Source organism: Neomonachus schauinslandi, chromosome 9, assembly GCF_002201575.2.
Source record: "Neomonachus schauinslandi chromosome 9, ASM220157v2, whole genome shotgun sequence".
In the NCBI taxonomy this organism is placed as follows: domain Eukaryota; kingdom Metazoa; phylum Chordata; class Mammalia; order Carnivora; family Phocidae; genus Neomonachus; species Neomonachus schauinslandi.
This window is the reverse complement of record NC_058411.1, coordinates 63,351,183-63,369,315: the sequence shown is the minus strand read 5'-3', so window position 1 is coordinate 63,369,315 and position 18,133 is coordinate 63,351,183. Positions and strand designations below refer to the sequence as shown.

Below are 18,133 nucleotides of genomic sequence, written 5' to 3'. Positions count from 1 at the left end.
TGTTTTGACTGAATTACCCTTCCTTCCTACCATTTTACCAAATGCCCATCACTGTTTTTGTTTTTTTTTTTTTAAGATTTATTTATTTGAAAGAGAGAGAATGAGAGAGAGAGAGCACATGAGAGGGGGGAGGGTCAGAGGGAGAAGCAGACTCCCCGCCGAGCAGGGAGCCCGATGCGGGACTCGATCCCGAGACTCCAGGATCACTACCCGAGCCGAAGGCAGTCGCTCAACCACCCGAGCCACCCAGGTGCCCCCAAATGCCCATCACTCTTAATTCATACATCAAACATTACCTCTTCAAAGAAGCCTTCCCTGGCCACCCTCATCTCTTATTTGGAACCTTTCTTTTACAATTTTTGACCCAGCAATTAGACCTGATGCCCATACTCTCATGTCTTTCAACTTTAAGGTTTTTTTCTTTTCTCAGAATCTATACTTGCCTACTGCATAGAAACACCTGACTAGGCCCACTATATTTTAACAGAAGGTTAATTTTATTCTAAATATTCTAATTTTGACTCTTAACAGATAGTAATAACTTTTACCATAGAACACATATATTTAAGGCACATATTTTACCTCAGATGAGCAATTCCTATGGTTGGGGAGAGGAGATTCTTTGGTTTATATTTAAAATATTTTGATGTGCAAATTTAATTATGAGATTTTCCCACTACCTTGCATACTGGGCTGTTTCTTTATGTGTGGAATAAGAGGGTCAGCTAAGATTCTTTCTCAATTTAATAATTTTGAGTTATAATTCAAGATTTGCCTCTTATGTTTCTTGTTTCTTACAGATAATGATAGAAGTGCTTGCTCACATATTTAAAGAACTAGATGTAAATCTGTTAATAACGTATGATCGATCATTTGTAAATTATTATTAAATCCTAAGAATTTTAAGATGGAATGTGTTTCTGTGAACTTTTGTCTTTCAAATTAAATTTGTAGCAAGGTACAAATACTTAATGATTGAAAAAATTACTTTTTGCAGTAGTAGAAACTAATTTTTTTGTAAGTTGAAAAGCCTCTTGGTTGGGGCATTATGATAAGAGTAATTTTTCTAAAGCTTGGTTTTTCCAAGGTTCAAAGAGATGGCATACCTTAGTTGTCTCTTCATCTCTCGTAATAGTCAAGGAATTTGTATATGCAATTAGAATTTTCTGTTTCTCTTACCAGAAACTCATTAAAATTTGTCACGTGTTCTCTTTACTCTGAGAAAAAGGTGTGTGTTTTTTTTTCCCACACAAATTAAGGAGGCTTTTCTAAGTAAATTATAAAACCACTGGGTACAACAATTTTTTTTTTTTTAAGACTATCTTTGGTTCTCATAAGAAATGGATTTTACTGCTGTCTCCTGTTACTGGAATGTAGTTGAACATCTTAGAATGTATAAGAAGAAAAATGTTTTAAATTTGAAGTTAAGATAAAAGGTTTTAAAACTAAATCATCTGAGATCTAGGATACTTAAATTGTCACGAATTTTGATTGGTTTCTAACTGTTTTTTCCTATCATAATTTCAGGGTTAGTCAGCAAAATAAAATCAACCTAATGACAGCAGACAACTTATCCATCTGTTTTTGGCCAACCTTGATGAGACCCGATTTTGAAAATCGAGAGTTTCTGTCTACCACTAAGATCCATCAATCTGTTGTTGAAACGTTCATTCAGCAGTGTCAGTTTTTCTTTTATAATGGAGAAATTGTAGAAACTGTGAACACTGTGGCTCCTCCACCACCTTCAAACCCAGGACAGTTGGTGGAACCAATGGTACCGCTTCAGTTGCCTCCACCCTTGCAACCTCAGCTGATTCAACCACAGTTACAGACAGATCCTCTTGGTATTATATAAGTAGGAATTGATTGCAGACAGCCTGAAATTGACAAAAAGCAAATCTAGGCATGCATGTTTCAGGGTTCAGTAGTATACTTGATTTTTCTTACAGGTAATTCACATTCAGAATGATGAAACATTTTCTCTTTGAACTATATGGTGTTCCTTACTCACTTACATTACAAATCTAAGACCATGTGATAAGCATGACTGGAGAGGTTTAATTTTTATAAACAAAAATAGCTATAAAATGCAAAGCTGCTGTTGCATGCAACCTTATTGCAATCAGTATATCATTCCTGTGGCATTTTCTGTCACATTATATTGTGAATAAAATTTTTCTATAGAAATTAAATGATTTAAAAACTCACATATATGAAACATTTAATGCTTTTCAGCCTGCTTTATGGCTGATTTTGTTATTTGATGTGCTAATTTGGGCAACTTAATTTACATTTTAGCAATCTGTGTAGATAACAAAAAGCCCAGTTAAGTATTTTATAATTTCAGGCTACTTATGCCATGCTTGGGATGTTGTTTGAAAGAAAGAAAAATACACTTAACGTATTTCTGCACCTTCATCTTTTAAGTAAACCTGTGGATGATTTGATGAGGGGTAAATGAACATATTTCTTGTACACGCATACCAAGGACATACTTGTGGCTAAAGTGAGTTGATAATGTTGTGCAAAGGATAGTTGTCACCAACTCATTTCTTTATGGTCCATAATGAAATAAACATCTTGTATACTGTTAATTCTGTAAACAGATGCATGTTCAAAAGATCTATGATGGTCTTGTAATCTTAATCTAATATATTTTAGATATTTTAATTTTTTCCCTCTTGGGAAATACATTTAGTATAGTGTAGAAAATACTTCATGACATTTTCATATAAGGTTATATAACTTTTCATACATAAACATGAAATTTGTTGTAGAAAATTCTTTAAACCAAACATTTTAATCTAGGACTTCAATTTAATCTGTTCCTTGAATCTATTTTTATGTGGCCCTTAAAAACATATCCAAAAATCCATTGCTAATACAGCAATAAAAATACTTTGGGTACTGACAGCCTCTTTGGAGTATGTATATATAAAATTGCAAACTTGTATTCATATTCTTTTCTGTGATATGTTGTACTAAAATCAAAATGCTTTTGCACCATTTTTTAAAACAGTTTTTTCTTTTGACGTTGGTACCAGATTTGCTGTAAATGACTGCTGCTTTGGGGGTTAAACATTTGGTTAGTGAAGATACAACCAGAACACTAAATTATGGATAAAAATTTCAGAATAGGTGGCATAGGTAAATATTTTTAGGCTTCCTTCAAAATTCGTTTATTATCAAACCATGCCATTTTTTTCTGGAAAGAAAAAAATGCTGTGTTTTTCATTGTTAGGTTACATTTTTCTGTAGGAAGAGGAAATTCTTTGGTCCATGTTGTAATCTTCATTCATACTGCAATTTTAAGGTTGTCTTATGTGTATTATAGTAAATAGATGATTTTGAGATTCGAGGCTCCTAAGAGTTTGATTTGCTCATTTTTCCCTAAAATAAATACTGTCTTTCCCAACTGTTATGTCCTAGGTATTGTACTTCTGATTTAACTTCAGAATCAAGATGTCAACATGAACCAGGCTGCTGTTGAAGTACATGTATATTATAAATTATCTTACTTGTGTTATACTCTTATGTGTTATTATCTTTTCTAAGAAAACAAAGTCCCTATTATTCCTATTGCAAAGCACACAGGAATTAAGAAAGTACAGTAATTTTTAAAAAGAAAAATCCGGTAAATGTAGTATTCTTAACTTGTTCTATATTACTTAATAACCTATTGTCTATATAGCTTTAATTTATAGCTGTCAGTTTAACATTGGCATGTCTGGCAAAGAAAATTAAACTTTAAGAGTTTTATAAACTGTTTCTAGGTTGCTAAAGAATTTATTTTTCTACTATATATGGTATAGACAAAGCTCAAAACTATGTACAGGAAAAAAGCCTGACTATTTCTTTTGGAAGTAGGCTGAAAAGAGAATTTTCAGAACTGTTCTTGTCTTCAGTTCATTCGGTCATGACTTTGCTATTGTAATATGTGAATCCCAGTTTATTTAAGCTATTCTCTTTTATACTATGTTAATTTAACTTTCATGTACATTTAGTACCATTTTGTTTAGCATTTACCATTTTCCACATTAACTACCTTACACCTTCCCCAAAACTTACCTCCACTTTTCTATGCATTCTATAATTGATTTGAAAACCTTTGTAGGGCTCATTTAAAATTCTAAATTTGGTTCAATTAACCTGTAGGTTACAGTTAATTGAAAATTAAAGTACAGTTTAAAGCTCAGTCTGTTACACTGAATTGATTGCGTTTGTTTTTGCCAAGGGTTTAGATATGTTTTTAATTATTAGAAAAATAATTCTAAGAACAGAATAATATAATTAAACTTTTTCTTTGGTAAGTTACTGGAAGGTTTCACTGTTTAGGGACATATTATATAATGAGACTTAAAGGATGAAAAGAATATTAGATAGTCTCATAATTATGGGTAAATATTAAGGCATTATATTTTACAATTTTAAATAAAATTCCATCTACACACATGTTGCCATTGTTTCATTTAAGCTTCAGTGCTTATAGTTATTACAATATTGTACTCAACAGTGTCTAGATTAGCAATATAAAGAAGCATAGTGGTACTCCTTTTCAAATTTTTAGTAGATTTATTGGAAGACAAATTCTATTCAACAGACAGACACTAGGATACACAATTAATTTTAGAACAAAATTCTAGGCATAATACATATCCATTTGAAATAGTATTTGTTTAGTAGTGCTTTTCCCCCCCTAAAATTTACGCTGTATATACTGTAGGTAACAGCAATCTAACTTAGCCAAAAAGCATCTTTTATTTTCCATACTGTGTGTAAATAATGTAGACCTTTTTTTTGAGGTACTGGAATTTAATTTCTAATATCTCTTAGATATAAACAAAAGGGAACAATTGGAATAAGAATTTAGGCCTTAGCTTCCATGGTGATTTTTAGTTTTTTATACAGTAATGTGATGCTATTTGTCAACTGGATATAAATATATATATATAATTTTAAAAAGTCAGAAGTGCTTTGTTTCTTTGTTTATAATTAATGTAATTTTGTGCTTCACCCACAGGATGCTGCAGTAAATTAAATATCAGTGAAGCTTCTGTATAAAGAATGCTATGAATAAAACATTAAGAAGCTATGTAATTTTAAGTTATAGTTGCCTCTAATTTTACCATTTCATTGGTAAAAGCCTTTTTTCTTGGCGTAAAATAAAATAAAAATAAATTTGTCAATATGATGAAAGTTTTATTAGGGAGCTATATTATTGACCTTTTACTATACCATGAGAGGAGATCCAAAATTCGTTTTGGATGCATACATACTGGTGGAGATTCAGTTTTTAAATGTTCAGGAAAAGATGGATTGCTCAGATTTCTGACTCAGCTGTTACCTAAACCTGAATTTTGAGCTGTGGCTAGACATTCTTTTGAGCCCCTGGAAAGATTTTGAAGCCTATTCTAGTTTATTAGCAGAGCTGCTGACATTGAAGAATATACTTTTGTTTTCTCTTCATGGATTATGAATATTAAGCCCAGCTTTATGGATGTATGTTCTCAGAACCTATGGATCTGGTAAAGTTTGTTTGACTTTAATCTTTTTGTTTATCTTGAATTCAGTCATTTTAATTAATTTTTAGGTTGAACAATTTCTGATTTGTTTCAGTGCTTTATAGGTCTTAATTTTTTTTTTGTATTTGAACTCTTGGAATTCTCAGCAGCCTTTTCAATTTATCAAACATCTGGAAATAAAATTTTCCAAGATGTAATAGGAGAAGGAATTACTCTTCAAAATTGATTTCTTATGGTAACATCTGTGTATAGTTGAGCAAACTGTACAAGCATTAATAGCTGATGCCCAGTATCCAGCCATTAGATAGCCAGGTACCATGATCTTTTTAAAGTAGTTAAAATCTAATTAATGAACTTTGGACAAAACATTAACCTCAGTTGAACCTTGTCATCATCCTATCAGCGTGATTCCATTTATCTCCCCCACCCCATATTTTATTTCTTTGTGGGTAGGTGGGTCTAGGTGGGGGGAATCTACAGTTATCACTTAAATCTTAAAGTATTGAATATTAGTCTTAGAGAAATCTTTCAGGCAACAGGAATGATTTTGAAAAGCTAATCAATGATAGTCAAAGTTAAGATTTCGGTCATTACTAAGTTTAATGTATAAAATTATAAAAATGCAGTGCTAGCAGTTTAGGTTTAGTCATTTTACGAATAGTCTAAGACCTGCAGTATACACACTGAGTAGTTGTCATGGAGTTTGTGGGAAGAACATTTGTATATTCCCACAGTGTAGATTTTCTATTCAATTTTATTTGCCTCACATGGTAAAAATGATGAACAACTTAATAATGGCTCTCCTGTTCTGAAAGTTTGCCTAATTTTTAGTTAAGATTCTATTAGTGTTGTGACCTGTTTTTTCAGATTTATTTCTATTCTGTATTAAATCTTACTCCAGTACAAGTGATGTAGGCTTAACAATTGACCTATTTATTCATTGCTTCACTAAATCATCCAAGTTACTTGTAATTAGGTATCTACTCACAAGATCATTTCCTTGTGACCTTGAACTGAATGTTTTGTCCTAATCATTTAATATGTTTTAGATGCTTGCCAGTTTTTAAAAGAGCTTACCCATTTTAAATTTGGAGCTCTGGGTTTTCTTTCCCTTTTCTCTAGATTTTTGGTGTTTCATTTTATCCAAATAAATGTCTTTATAGTTGTTCAGTGACGCCACCTTATATTTATTACTCTAAAATGATAAGTAAAATTAGAAGCATTCCATACTGTCCTTGCTGCTGTTATTAGCATAGGACCTAGGTTATTTTAAATGTGCAGGTGAAAAGATTTTAAAAACAAAAACCCAGGCTATCTGAGAGAACATAACCTTTGGATACTCTCTCAAATTTACTTCTTGGAAATTTCATTTTCAGCTTTTTCATCTTTGTTGGTGCTCAAAGGTACAGTTGCTAAATGTTTTTGGTTTATAGAGAGAAACCATTACCAGTGATGCCTTTTTCAAATACAAACTAAAATGCTTTATCCAATTCTTTACAAAATGACGGTTGTGAGGCACCAGTCTGGATCAGTCGGTGAAGCATGCGACTCTTGATCTTAGGGTTGTGAGTTCAAGCCCCACATTGGGTGTAGAAATTACTTAATAAAATCTTAAAAAAAAAAAAAAATGGCAGTTGTAAATTACTTAAAATCCATTTAAATTATTATTTTCATGGTGTAGATCAAGGTGAGCAAACTTTTTCTGTCAAAGGACAGATGGTAGATATCTTACCATATGATCTCAATTCTATTGTTGTAGTGCAAAAAGAGCCATAAACAATATAGAAATAAATGGAACACGACTGTGTTCCAGTAAAACTGTGTCTACAGAAAAGATGCAGCTGACCAGATGATCCCTGGCATAGATTGTTAGTAAAATTCAATCTTCCAAGTTTCCAATTATGTGAAATAATTACGATAGATTAACTCCAAATAATATAGGTCGAAGTAATATTTTACAGAGGGTGATGATAATTGTCCTCTCTTTTAGCACCCTTTATTCCCAAAGGGTATTACCTTTTTTAGTTGTAATAAAGTAAATGAGCTATGTGGAATAGTTCTTTAAAAGATCATAATAAGTTATTAAAACATTATATCCAGTGTGTAAGACTGGTGATAAAATTGTATATATCAGAATTGAACTACTTTCACAGCTTTGCTGCCTTTTTTTTTTTGAGACCGAGAGCATGAGCAGGGGAGGGGCAGAGGGAGAGAGAATTCCAAGCGGGCTCCATACCCAGTGCAGAGCCCGATGCAAGGCTCAGTCCCATGACTCAGATCATGAGCCGAAACCAAGAGTTAAGGGGGAAAAGACATTTTAAGCGGACGCTTAAGTGACTGAACCACCCAGGCATGCCCCGCCTTCTATTCTTAAAGATGACTTGAAGTAATATATTTTTAAAAAATTTAGAGAGCGAGAGCAGGGAGAGTGGCAGAGGGAGAGGAAGAGAATCTCAAGCAGACTCCCCGCTGAGCACAGAACCACAGGGCTCAATCCCATAACCCTGAGATCATGACCTGAACTGAAATCAAGAGCTGGATGCCTAACCAACTGAGCACCCAGGTGCCCCTTACAGTAATATTTTTAGTGGTGGTCATTGCATCTCTACAAACTATACATTAATCGTGAGCATACTTAAGTAAATTTTGACATTACTGAAGTGTTTAATATTTTTACTAACCCTAAAATACCAAAATCATGTCTATAATAGATCTGGAAGTATGTGACCACTATTTAATGGATACTCTCTTCAAAATGTAAGTTTCTGCTTCTGAAATCTTTTTGGCTGTTTTTAGTCTATTTAAGTGCCATCTGAGGCGTATAGGCAGCAAATCTTACTTCAGACAAATTCAAGCAAGTTTCTTCAACTAAGAATAACCTTAGAAGTTTTAAGAACGTGCTGGCTTTTGAGTATTTTTCTCTTTATAGCCATGGTTTCCAAAGAATCACTAGTGGGAACTAGTTAAGCTATCCAGAAGCCATCCAACTATACACATCTCTGAGGTGCAAGATTAAGAGATTTATTCCCGGTTATGTGCCTATATATTCCATCTGGGGAAGACAAAATGGAGTTTCTGGGGGGAAAAGTTCATATGAGAAGGGTTCATTAAGTAGAAAAAGCCTTGGCATTCAAATTTAAACTTTGTATCAATATGTAGACTTGATAGTTAGTGAGCAATTCTATGACCATAAGTTGTAATAAACCAGTCAAAACTAAACATTTTAATGGCAAAGATCTGGGCATATTACTAAGGAAACTTTTACTGTTACTTCTTAGAAAATTCAACTGTTTATTTTTATTTTATCTATTTGGGGGGGTAGTGAGAGCATGAGAGGGGAGAGGGTCAGAGGGAGAAGCAGACTCCTCGCCGAGCAGGGAGCCCGACGCGGGACTCAATCCCAGAACTCTGGGATCATGACCCAAGCTGAAGGCAGTCGCCTAACCAACTGAGCCACCCAGGCACCCCAAATTCAACTGTAAAATGTCTTCTCCCCCTTAACTCTTTGTGAATAAAAAGGTTCTATCAAAGAAATAGGAAACTGATGATAAAAGGAATTGGAGGATATAGAGTGATTTGCATTGCAGAATGTGTTCAGTGTTGTAAATTTATATATTCTGAGTTTCCCAAAAGTCACCATTTTTTCTACCACTTTTAATTATTTGCATTACCAACATTGTAGAGGTTCAGTTTTTCACATGAGAGGATGTAGCTCACTTCAGGTCAGTAACACAACCATCGAACACTCTATTAGGCAGGATAATTTTCAAAAGTCGTATTTTTAAAGGCAACAATGTGATGTGGGAAGGTGTACACTAGACTCAATCCTGTATAGAGGGGAGAAGTATTCAGAGCTTAGTGGAAGATCACAAACTCTTACACTCCAATTTACTTTGTAGAAGCTGGCTTAGTGTGGGCATCTGGATTTGCCCCAGGTAAAGGGCCATGTTAGGGAAGGAGAAATCAGCTGTGCTTTTACTGATTGCATAGGGCTAGAGTGACAAAATTGGAGGCTTGAAAGCCTTAAAAGAACAGCCAGTTTTTCTACGTTCTATTTGTTAAATGTTGAAATTTGGGCAAAAAAGCTAAACTGAAAATTTCTCAAAGGCGAAACTGAATCCCTTGCAACCTTTCAAGGCTGAAGAAGCAAAGGTCCACCCAGTTTTCTCAACCAAAAACTTTCTAGGCTTGTACTCTAGGCACAGGGATGAGTTTGGGCTAAATCTTACCAAAAGTCTGCCTAACAAAGCAAAGGGGGATCCCCTTTTCAAGAGGAAGAAATTGTCTTGGAGCCTCTACAGTTCTTTTATACACAATATCCAGCACACAGTTTAAAGATTACTAGGTGTGTGAAGCAACAAAATTATATGACAGGTAAGAGGGAGAAGAAATGTATGATTGAATCCAAATTATCTAGATTGTGTAAAACTATGACTTTTTAAATAACTGATTTAATGTGAAAGAAAATGGAGAGGGTTAACATGAAATAGTGAAGTTTTTCATCAAGGAATGATTTTTGTTTGAAAGGACCTCTAGAACTGAAAAAAATTACCTTCCTAGGTGAGGGGCCCCTGGGTGGCTCAGTCCATTAAGCGTCTGCCTCTTGATCTTGGTTTGGGTCTTGATCTCAGGGTTGTGGGTTCAGGCCCCTCACTGGGCTCCACGCTGGGTGTGGAGCCTACTTAAATAAAGGGAGAGAGAACTCCCTTTGATGAGGTAACTGTTCACTAGAAGAAAAGATTAGTGAATCAGAAGACAAGATTTTCACTGAATAATATCAGGATATGTTCAAAATGTCTTGACGTGTACTTTGGAGTCATGGGTTGGGGGAGAGTGATGAGGGCAGAAACAGTGCTTGAGGTTATGGCTAGCAAGCAGTTTTGCAAAATTGATGAAAACCCACAGATTAAAGTTCAGCCAATACCAGTTAAACAGCTAAATATTTGAAACTCTGCCTAGATACCCATGGCAAAGTGCTGAAAATCCAAGACGGGCCTTATTTTTAAAGCAGCTAGAGAAAAGACACTTTCATTACCTTTAGTGGAGCACCAATGAGACTGACAGTTGATATCTCAATAGAAATCAACAAGGACAGAAGACAGTGGAATGACATCTTTAAAATGCTGGCAGTATGGGGATGAGGGGGAGCAGTATCTTGCCAAAGAAAAGGTCCTTCTGGAGTAAAGATGGATCTAGACAAAAGGTAAGGTACTTCATCACCAGTAGGCCTTCAATAAATACCGAGGAAAGCAGAAGTAGTCCTGAGAGAGTTTACTGTTGTCATTGAGATTTCCAACTGTAGTTCCTGAGAGACTCTGATCAATGAATCAAGTTCCTTCTAAAACCCACAAGGTTTGGGGCGCCTGGGTGGCTCAGTTGGTTGGGCGACTGCCTTCGGCTCAGGTCATGATCCTGGAGTCCCTGGATCGAGTCCCGCATCGGGCTCCCTGCTCGGCGGGGAGCCTGCTTCTCCCTCTGACCCTCCCCCCTCTCATGAGCTCTCTCTCTCTCTCATTCTGTCTCAAATAAATAAAATCTTTAAAAAAATAAAAAATAAAACCCACAAGGTTTGTAGGTTTTGGTGTCTCAGATGAAAACAGCCTGAGAGCTCAGTCCTGAGACTAACCCACCTCTAATAGCAACTCTGATCGGAACTTAAAAGACAGCCCAACCTCTTTCAGGCTCCTGTGGAAAATAGAGTTGAGGATATAGACCAAAATGAAATAAAGTAAGAAAGACCTTGCCCACCAATCAGTATTTAGATTCCTTTGAAGAATTCATACATAAGAATTACATGTGTACAGAATGTAAGCAGGTCTTCATTCAGAAGCCATTTGAACATCAGACCATTCGTACTGGAAAGAAACATGGTAACTGGGAAATTCAAGTCACACACAATGGTTGAATATTTGCAACCATTCAGAACAAAAATCTTAATACATGCATTAAATATGTAGAGACATTTACCAAAAGACATAGCACTAATGCTCACACTGGAGAGAAATCCATGAACGTACTGAAATTTGAAAAGGCCTTCACCTGTTAAGTCTTGGTTGCACTTCAGAAAATCCACACTGGCAGGAAGTCATTTGAATGCAATGACTGTGAAAAAGCCTTCACCAGAAGTCACAACTCTTGTGTACATCAGAATTTCATACTGGAGAGAGACTGTATTAGGTACTGCGTTTGAAAGTCCATCAGCCTCAAGTCAAACTGGCTTATTGAGTGATAGCCAGCTCCCGAGATGGCCCCTGATGCCCTGGCTTCTGGTGGTGTGACGTCTTTGTATGGTCCCCTACATTCTACCAAGATTGGTCTTGTGTGACCAGTAGCAAACAGCAGAAGTGATGGTATGTTATGTCCAAGGCTAGATTATAAAGGACTATGGTTTCCCCTCTTGGGCACCCACTCTATAATGATGAATGAGCTTGGAAGCTGATTCTTCCGCCCCCAGCTGACACCTTGAATGAAACCTCACAAGATAACCAGAACTAGATCTATGCAACCCAGATTCTTGACCATCAGAAATGTAGTTAAGTGTTTTAAGCTTCTGAGTTTTGGGGGTAATTTACACAGCAAAAGATAACTCATACAGTTGCACATTGAAGTTCATACTGGGGAGCTATCTTATGAATGCACAGTTCGTTTTCTTCATTTCCAAGTCACAACGCCAAGTGTATCAGAAAATTCAGAGTGAAACCATATATATGCAGTGAGTAGGAAGACACTAAGTGCTAGATTAAATTTCAGTATCAGAAAACTGACTGGAGTGGAGAAACTGTTTTTATAAAATAAGAGCACCTTCATGGAGAAATCTTGTTTTAAATACATGTCAGAGAATGTACTGACCATATAGTAGCTTCTCTAGAAAATACCACAGCAGCATCAACAGATTGACAAAGGAGAAAAAGTGCCTGTGTATGTGTGTGTTAGGCCTTCCCCCAACAGATTGATATGACCATAGTACCTGAGTCACTGTTGGTGCATTTAGTGGGGGAGAGGCCTTGGCATTAGTTTGCAGTATATATCAGAATTCATAAACGAAACAAAATCTATATTTAAAGTGAGAAAGCTTCTCACAGAATCCGATGAAATTGCACATTATAGATTTTATGCATCTCAGAAATTATATGGGTATATTTGTGAGAAAAATTCTGAGGAGAACATCTGAGAATGTGTTGAGGAAAGGGCATCTTACTGCACTTTTCTTAAGGAATAATTCATAGGAAAAACTTGCCAGTTTGATTAGGATGTGGACTGGAAAACTTTCTAAAGGGTCAGATGGTAAATATATTTTTTATTGAAATACAGTTGACAAACAGTGTTACATTAGGAGATGGTAAATATTTTATGCTTTGTAGCCCAGGAGGCTAAAAGCAAGGATATTCCGTAGACACGAAAAAACAAAATTTTCTATTGACAAAAATTTTAAATGTCATTATGTTACAAATTAACCATTTCCAATTAAAGGTTGTGTGGAAATTCTACAATCACATGGTTAAACAGATTTTAAAATTAATTTCCTTTGCAAGTCCATCAAGGTCAAAAACTGCTAAAATTATAGTGTGAGCTTGGAAAGTACATCTAATACAAATTTGGAACTGAAAATTTTTTTTCATTTTTATTTCTAATAGTACAGAAAATGTATAAAGCAACTTGAGATTTGCTTGTGATTCAATGTTAATTATCATGAAATGACCAGAGAATGTACTGACCAAGGCAAAATGCTTTGCCTTGTAATTTTAGGTTGAATTCAATGAGAAACATCAAGTCAGCAACAATAAGCTGATTTTGAAAACAATTTAGTGTTCAGTAATGGCGGTTGGGGTGGGTCCTCTAATTCAGAAAAATTTCAAATCCTGGCCCTGATAAATTCATGAAATTTACAATAGATAGGTGTGTAAAAATTGATGAAGTCCACCATTGATACTGCTCATTTAATAACACATGATAGGTTCAAGTATTTTCTGTAAAGGACCTGCTGTTAAATAATACAATGAATAACCATGAATTTGAAGCCTTTACATTGCAAGAGCTTGATAAATTTGTCCAACAAAGCTTCTTTCTGTTCTACACCTATATTTTACCACCATCAGTTGTAAGAACAGATTCTATTTAAGGTTGTATTGAACATTTTCTCAACCTTCTTTGGTTGTTTCACAAAACATCCATAGAGGTTGTTTAGTCAGTTCAAACTCAGCATTGACTGAGTAGATAGTAGCTGAGCAGTATTGGTAAGATCTGCGACTCAAGGAAAACCACTTGGAATTCTTTGCATTGTTTTTAAATGGATGTTACCTAGTGTTCTAAACTAAGCAATTGTTCTCACCAAAAAGCTAATAGTCTTCAACAAGTTTCCTCTGCACACATTTCTTTGGCTGCTATAAACATGATTTCATTAACTCACCACATGTTATTTCTACTGTCTCTTCAAGAAAATTGAAGAGGAGCATTGTGTCATCTAGTTCTATAATGCCAGTGTTACCCTGATACCAACAATTTAGCAAGTTGAAACAAGCAATATACAAAAAGGATAATATGCTATGACCAAAGATGCAGGATTGCTTTACCATTTGACAATGAATTATAAAATGACATCAGTGAAATTGGCACAGTAGATAACTCCAAGGGCCATCCCTCCAAAAAAGAAAGATAAATCAAGCATTTTATGTGAACATAACACATGAAATTTGAAAGGAAAGGAGCCAAACTTAGTTATACAAGTTTATTTTTTTTTTTACCACAGTTCCCACCCTTATGCTACATTTGCCTTACAGAAAGTCAAAATCCTATATAGTTAGAATGTAAGTGGGATTTCATGATAACAAGAAGGTATTTCCATTTATCATAATGCCAGGTAATATCATTTGGACCAATCCTCTAGCTTAGGACACCTAGGGAAAAAATGGACAAATTTGCTTCAAAACATCAATATGAAGACCATCAGAAAAACTAACAAGATCAGGGTTCCTGGCTGGCTCAGTCAGTAGAGTGTGCAACTCTGGATCTCAGGGTTATGAGTTCAAGCCACACATTAGTTGTAGAGATTACTTTAAAAAAAAAAAAAAAAAAAGAAGGAGCTAACAAGATAGTGAAGGATTACAGCCAGCAATAGGGCGAGAAAAAAATGGCAACAAAGATAAACCTGCTTTTGGCCTCCAATTATTTAGGAGGTAACTGACAATCTGAATAATGCTTCTGATGGCCTTCTATAGTTCTAGATGGGCAGGAATTAGATTTCAAGACCTCAAAGTGTTTCTACAGTTTTGCAAATTTGATGTCTTACACAAAATAACAAGATGTGTACAGACAGCATGAATTAAAACTAACAACACAGACTATATGCTAAGCCCAAGGAAATAAATGTCAAGAATTTCAGCAGATGACTACAAAAGCACAGAAAAATACCAAGTGGAAGTTAAAGAACCCAGAAATATATTAGCTGAATTTAAGGACTCAAAGGATTGGCTTATAGAAGATTAGACACAGCTGAAAATATAATTCATGAATTCCAAGTGGTTAATACAAAATAGAATAAAAGATTGAGAACTGAAAATATTACAATATAGTAAGAGGAAAATCTTTTTTTTTTTTTAAAGATTTTATTTATTTATTTGACAGAGAGACACACAGCGAGAGAGAGAATACAAGCAGGGGGAGTGGGAGAGGGAGAAGCGGGCTCCCGGCTGAGCAGAGAGCCAGACATGGGGCTCCATCCCAGGACCCTGGGATCATGACCTGAGCCCAAGGCAGACGCTTAATGACTGAGCCACCCAGGTGCCCCAAGAAGAAAGTCTTATCATAAATTTAATTGAACTTTCCAGAAAGAGTAGAGATAGTAAGAAGCAATATATGACTAGATAATAGCTGAGATCTTTCCACAACTATCAAGACCACAAACAATTGATTAAAGGGCTGTGAATCAACGGAAAGCAGGAAAATACATACCAAAGCAGATAAAAATAAAACTAAAATTAGACTGAGAATTAGACAAAAGCAACAAGAGAAAAAGGATCGAAAGAGTACCACTTAGACTACAAGTGGCTTTCTCAATCAAAATATTAGAAGCCAAACAACATGAAATATCTCCCTAAAATTGAATAGCAAAAAAAAAAAAGAAAGCCTTTAAGAATAAAAGTAAAAGACATTTTCAGATGAAGTAGAAAATGCTCTTAAAATGAAATACTGAAGACTGTTTTTCAGGCAGAATGAAACTATCCCCAGGTGAATGTTGATATGTAGGAAAGAACGAAAAGCAACAGCAATGGTAAATATGTGGGTAAATCTAATGTTAAGTAAAAAGTGTAACATTGAAGCCAATGGAAAGGTGGAAAAATGGAATAATAAATGCTTAAAAAGAGAAAAGGAAACAAATAGGACAAAATATATTATGATACATTTAGATCCAAACATATTAAGTACATTGAATTTGAAAAATTAATGTTCTAAATAAGTGATATGGGAAGTCAGACTGGATTCAGAAAATGACAAAATCACATTTACAAGGGCCACACCAAAAATCATCAGGATGGGGCGCCTGGGTGGCTCAGTCAGTTAAGTGGCTGCCTTTGGCTCAGATCATGATCCTGGGGTCTTGGGATCAAGCCCCACGTCTGGCTCCCTGCTCAGCAGAGAGCCTGCTTCTCCCTCTCCATCTGCCTGCCACTCTGCCTACTTGTGCTCTCTCTCTCTGTCAAATAAATAAATAAATAAATCTTAAAAAAAAATCATAAGGATACAGAAAGATTAAAAGGAAAAAGATGGTATTATAAACAAATGAATGTCAATATATTTGAAACTTTGAGTGAAATAGAAAAATTCCCCCAAAGCACAACATATTAAAACTTACATGAAAGGAGTAGGAATCGCTAATAGTTTGATATCTACTAAAATGAATTTATAACTTCAAAGTTTACATGCATTCATAGGCCCATATAGTTTTGCTGGTGAATTTTACTAAATAAGGAAGAAATAGCACAAAATTTTTATAATGTCTTTAGTAGAATTGAAAAAGGAAACACTTGAATTGATTTTATGGGGTTAACATAATCTTGATAAGTAAATTCAACAATGACATAATTATAGGGCACTATTATGTATATAAGTGAAAAATCTTAAATATGTTTAGCAAGATGTTAAAAGGAAAATACAGAATTGGTTTAACTTTCAAAAATCAGTCACTGTAATGTGCATTTATAGAATAAGAGAAAAAGTATATGACTATGTCAATAGATAAGTATAAAGCACTTTATAAAAAAGATATATCATGCAAATACAAAGAGCTGATGTTGCCATACTACTGTCAGACAGTAAAATGTAAGGTAAAAAGCATTACTAGAGATAGAGAACACTTAATAATGATAAAGGTTTAATTCAGCAGGAAGAAATAGCAATTCTAAATTTGTAAGCACCGAGTAGCATAGCATCAAAATACATAAAGCCAAAACAAATGTCAGAAGTACAAGGAGCGCTAGATCTCCATTATCCAAGTAGATTAACACATGGAATAAGCAAATTAAATAACAGTAAAGGTATCAAAGATTCAACATGATAAGCAAACATGACATAAAGGGCCCATATTAGATACTGCACCCAATAACTGTAGATAATTACGTGAAACTACTACAAAATTGAATATATGCTGAACCACAAAGGAAATCTCAAATTTCAAAGATTAAAATCATATAGAGTTTGTTCTCTGGTTATATTAAAAATAAGATAAAAGTTAACAGCAAGATAAGAAAATCCCTTAATGTTTGGAAATTAAGCATATACTTGTAAAAAAAAGTTCGTGGGTGAAAAAGAAAATAAAAAATGGAAATATTTTGAACTAAAAGATAATGAAAACAAATCTTGTGGTATGTTGAATTGTGGAGATTTATGGCTTTGCATACATATAAACAGAATTCATAGTTTGAATTCATGTATTAGGAAGCCTAAATTATCAGCAGGGAGAAAAAAATAAAAACTAATGAAGTAGAAGAAAAATGCACAGAGTAAATCTTTAAGAAGATATGAGTTGTGAGGAGGTTTGAAAAGAAATAAGCAGTTGCCTATATTTTTAGAAAGGCCCCTATGACAGCACATTCAATGGTATTGGAGGAATCTGTGATGGGAAAAGACAATGTGGAGTTTATGGAATTCCCCAACAGGAGAATTGCAACACAGACTCAGGGTTTTGGAGCAATCCACACCATCTCCTATAGAGTATTATATACAGTTCAAGAAGTCCTTTGTATGCTTCTGCACCCTGGAAAAGAGCATGACCATGACTATCAAGTAAACCATGTGGCCAGAACTATCTAAGCTAAGGTAGGTTCTGTCAGATCTGTCAGGCCATAAAGTCAGATGGACCCAGCAGCAATCTATCATAAGATGGAAGTGGTACATCTGTGATTGGGCATGAGTGCCAGAGGATCCAATTAAGTTGCACAAGCAAGTAGTCCTCATCCCTCCTATCTCATCAACTACTGTTGCCCTAGTGTCTCTTTCTCAGTTAAAAATCATGTCCATATGGCAGCCATGGAAGTGCACTGCTCAAATCTTTCAAGAATTGGGGCGCCTGGGTGGCTCAGTCAGTTAAGCAGCTGCCTTGGGCTCAGGTCATGATC

General features: G+C 35.0%; 1 protein-coding gene across 3 annotated transcripts in view; it reads left to right on the top strand.

The window, feature by feature from the left end:
* Positions 1 to 5,311, top strand: part of ARHGAP5 (Rho GTPase activating protein 5) — a 79,320-nt gene extending 74,009 nt beyond the window's left edge. For 2 of the 3 annotated variants that reach the window (XM_044917797.1, XM_044917798.1), the window contains one exon: positions 1,528 to 5,311. In XM_044917797.1, coding sequence (XP_044773732.1) covers positions 1,528 to 1,855 — 328 coding nt within the window. In that variant the 3' untranslated portion in view covers positions 1,856 to 5,311. The remainder of the gene's footprint in view (positions 1 to 1,527) is intronic. The other variant, XM_021695293.2, reaches the window with a different exon arrangement.
* The last annotated feature ends 12,822 nt before the right edge of the window (positions 5,312 to 18,133 follow it).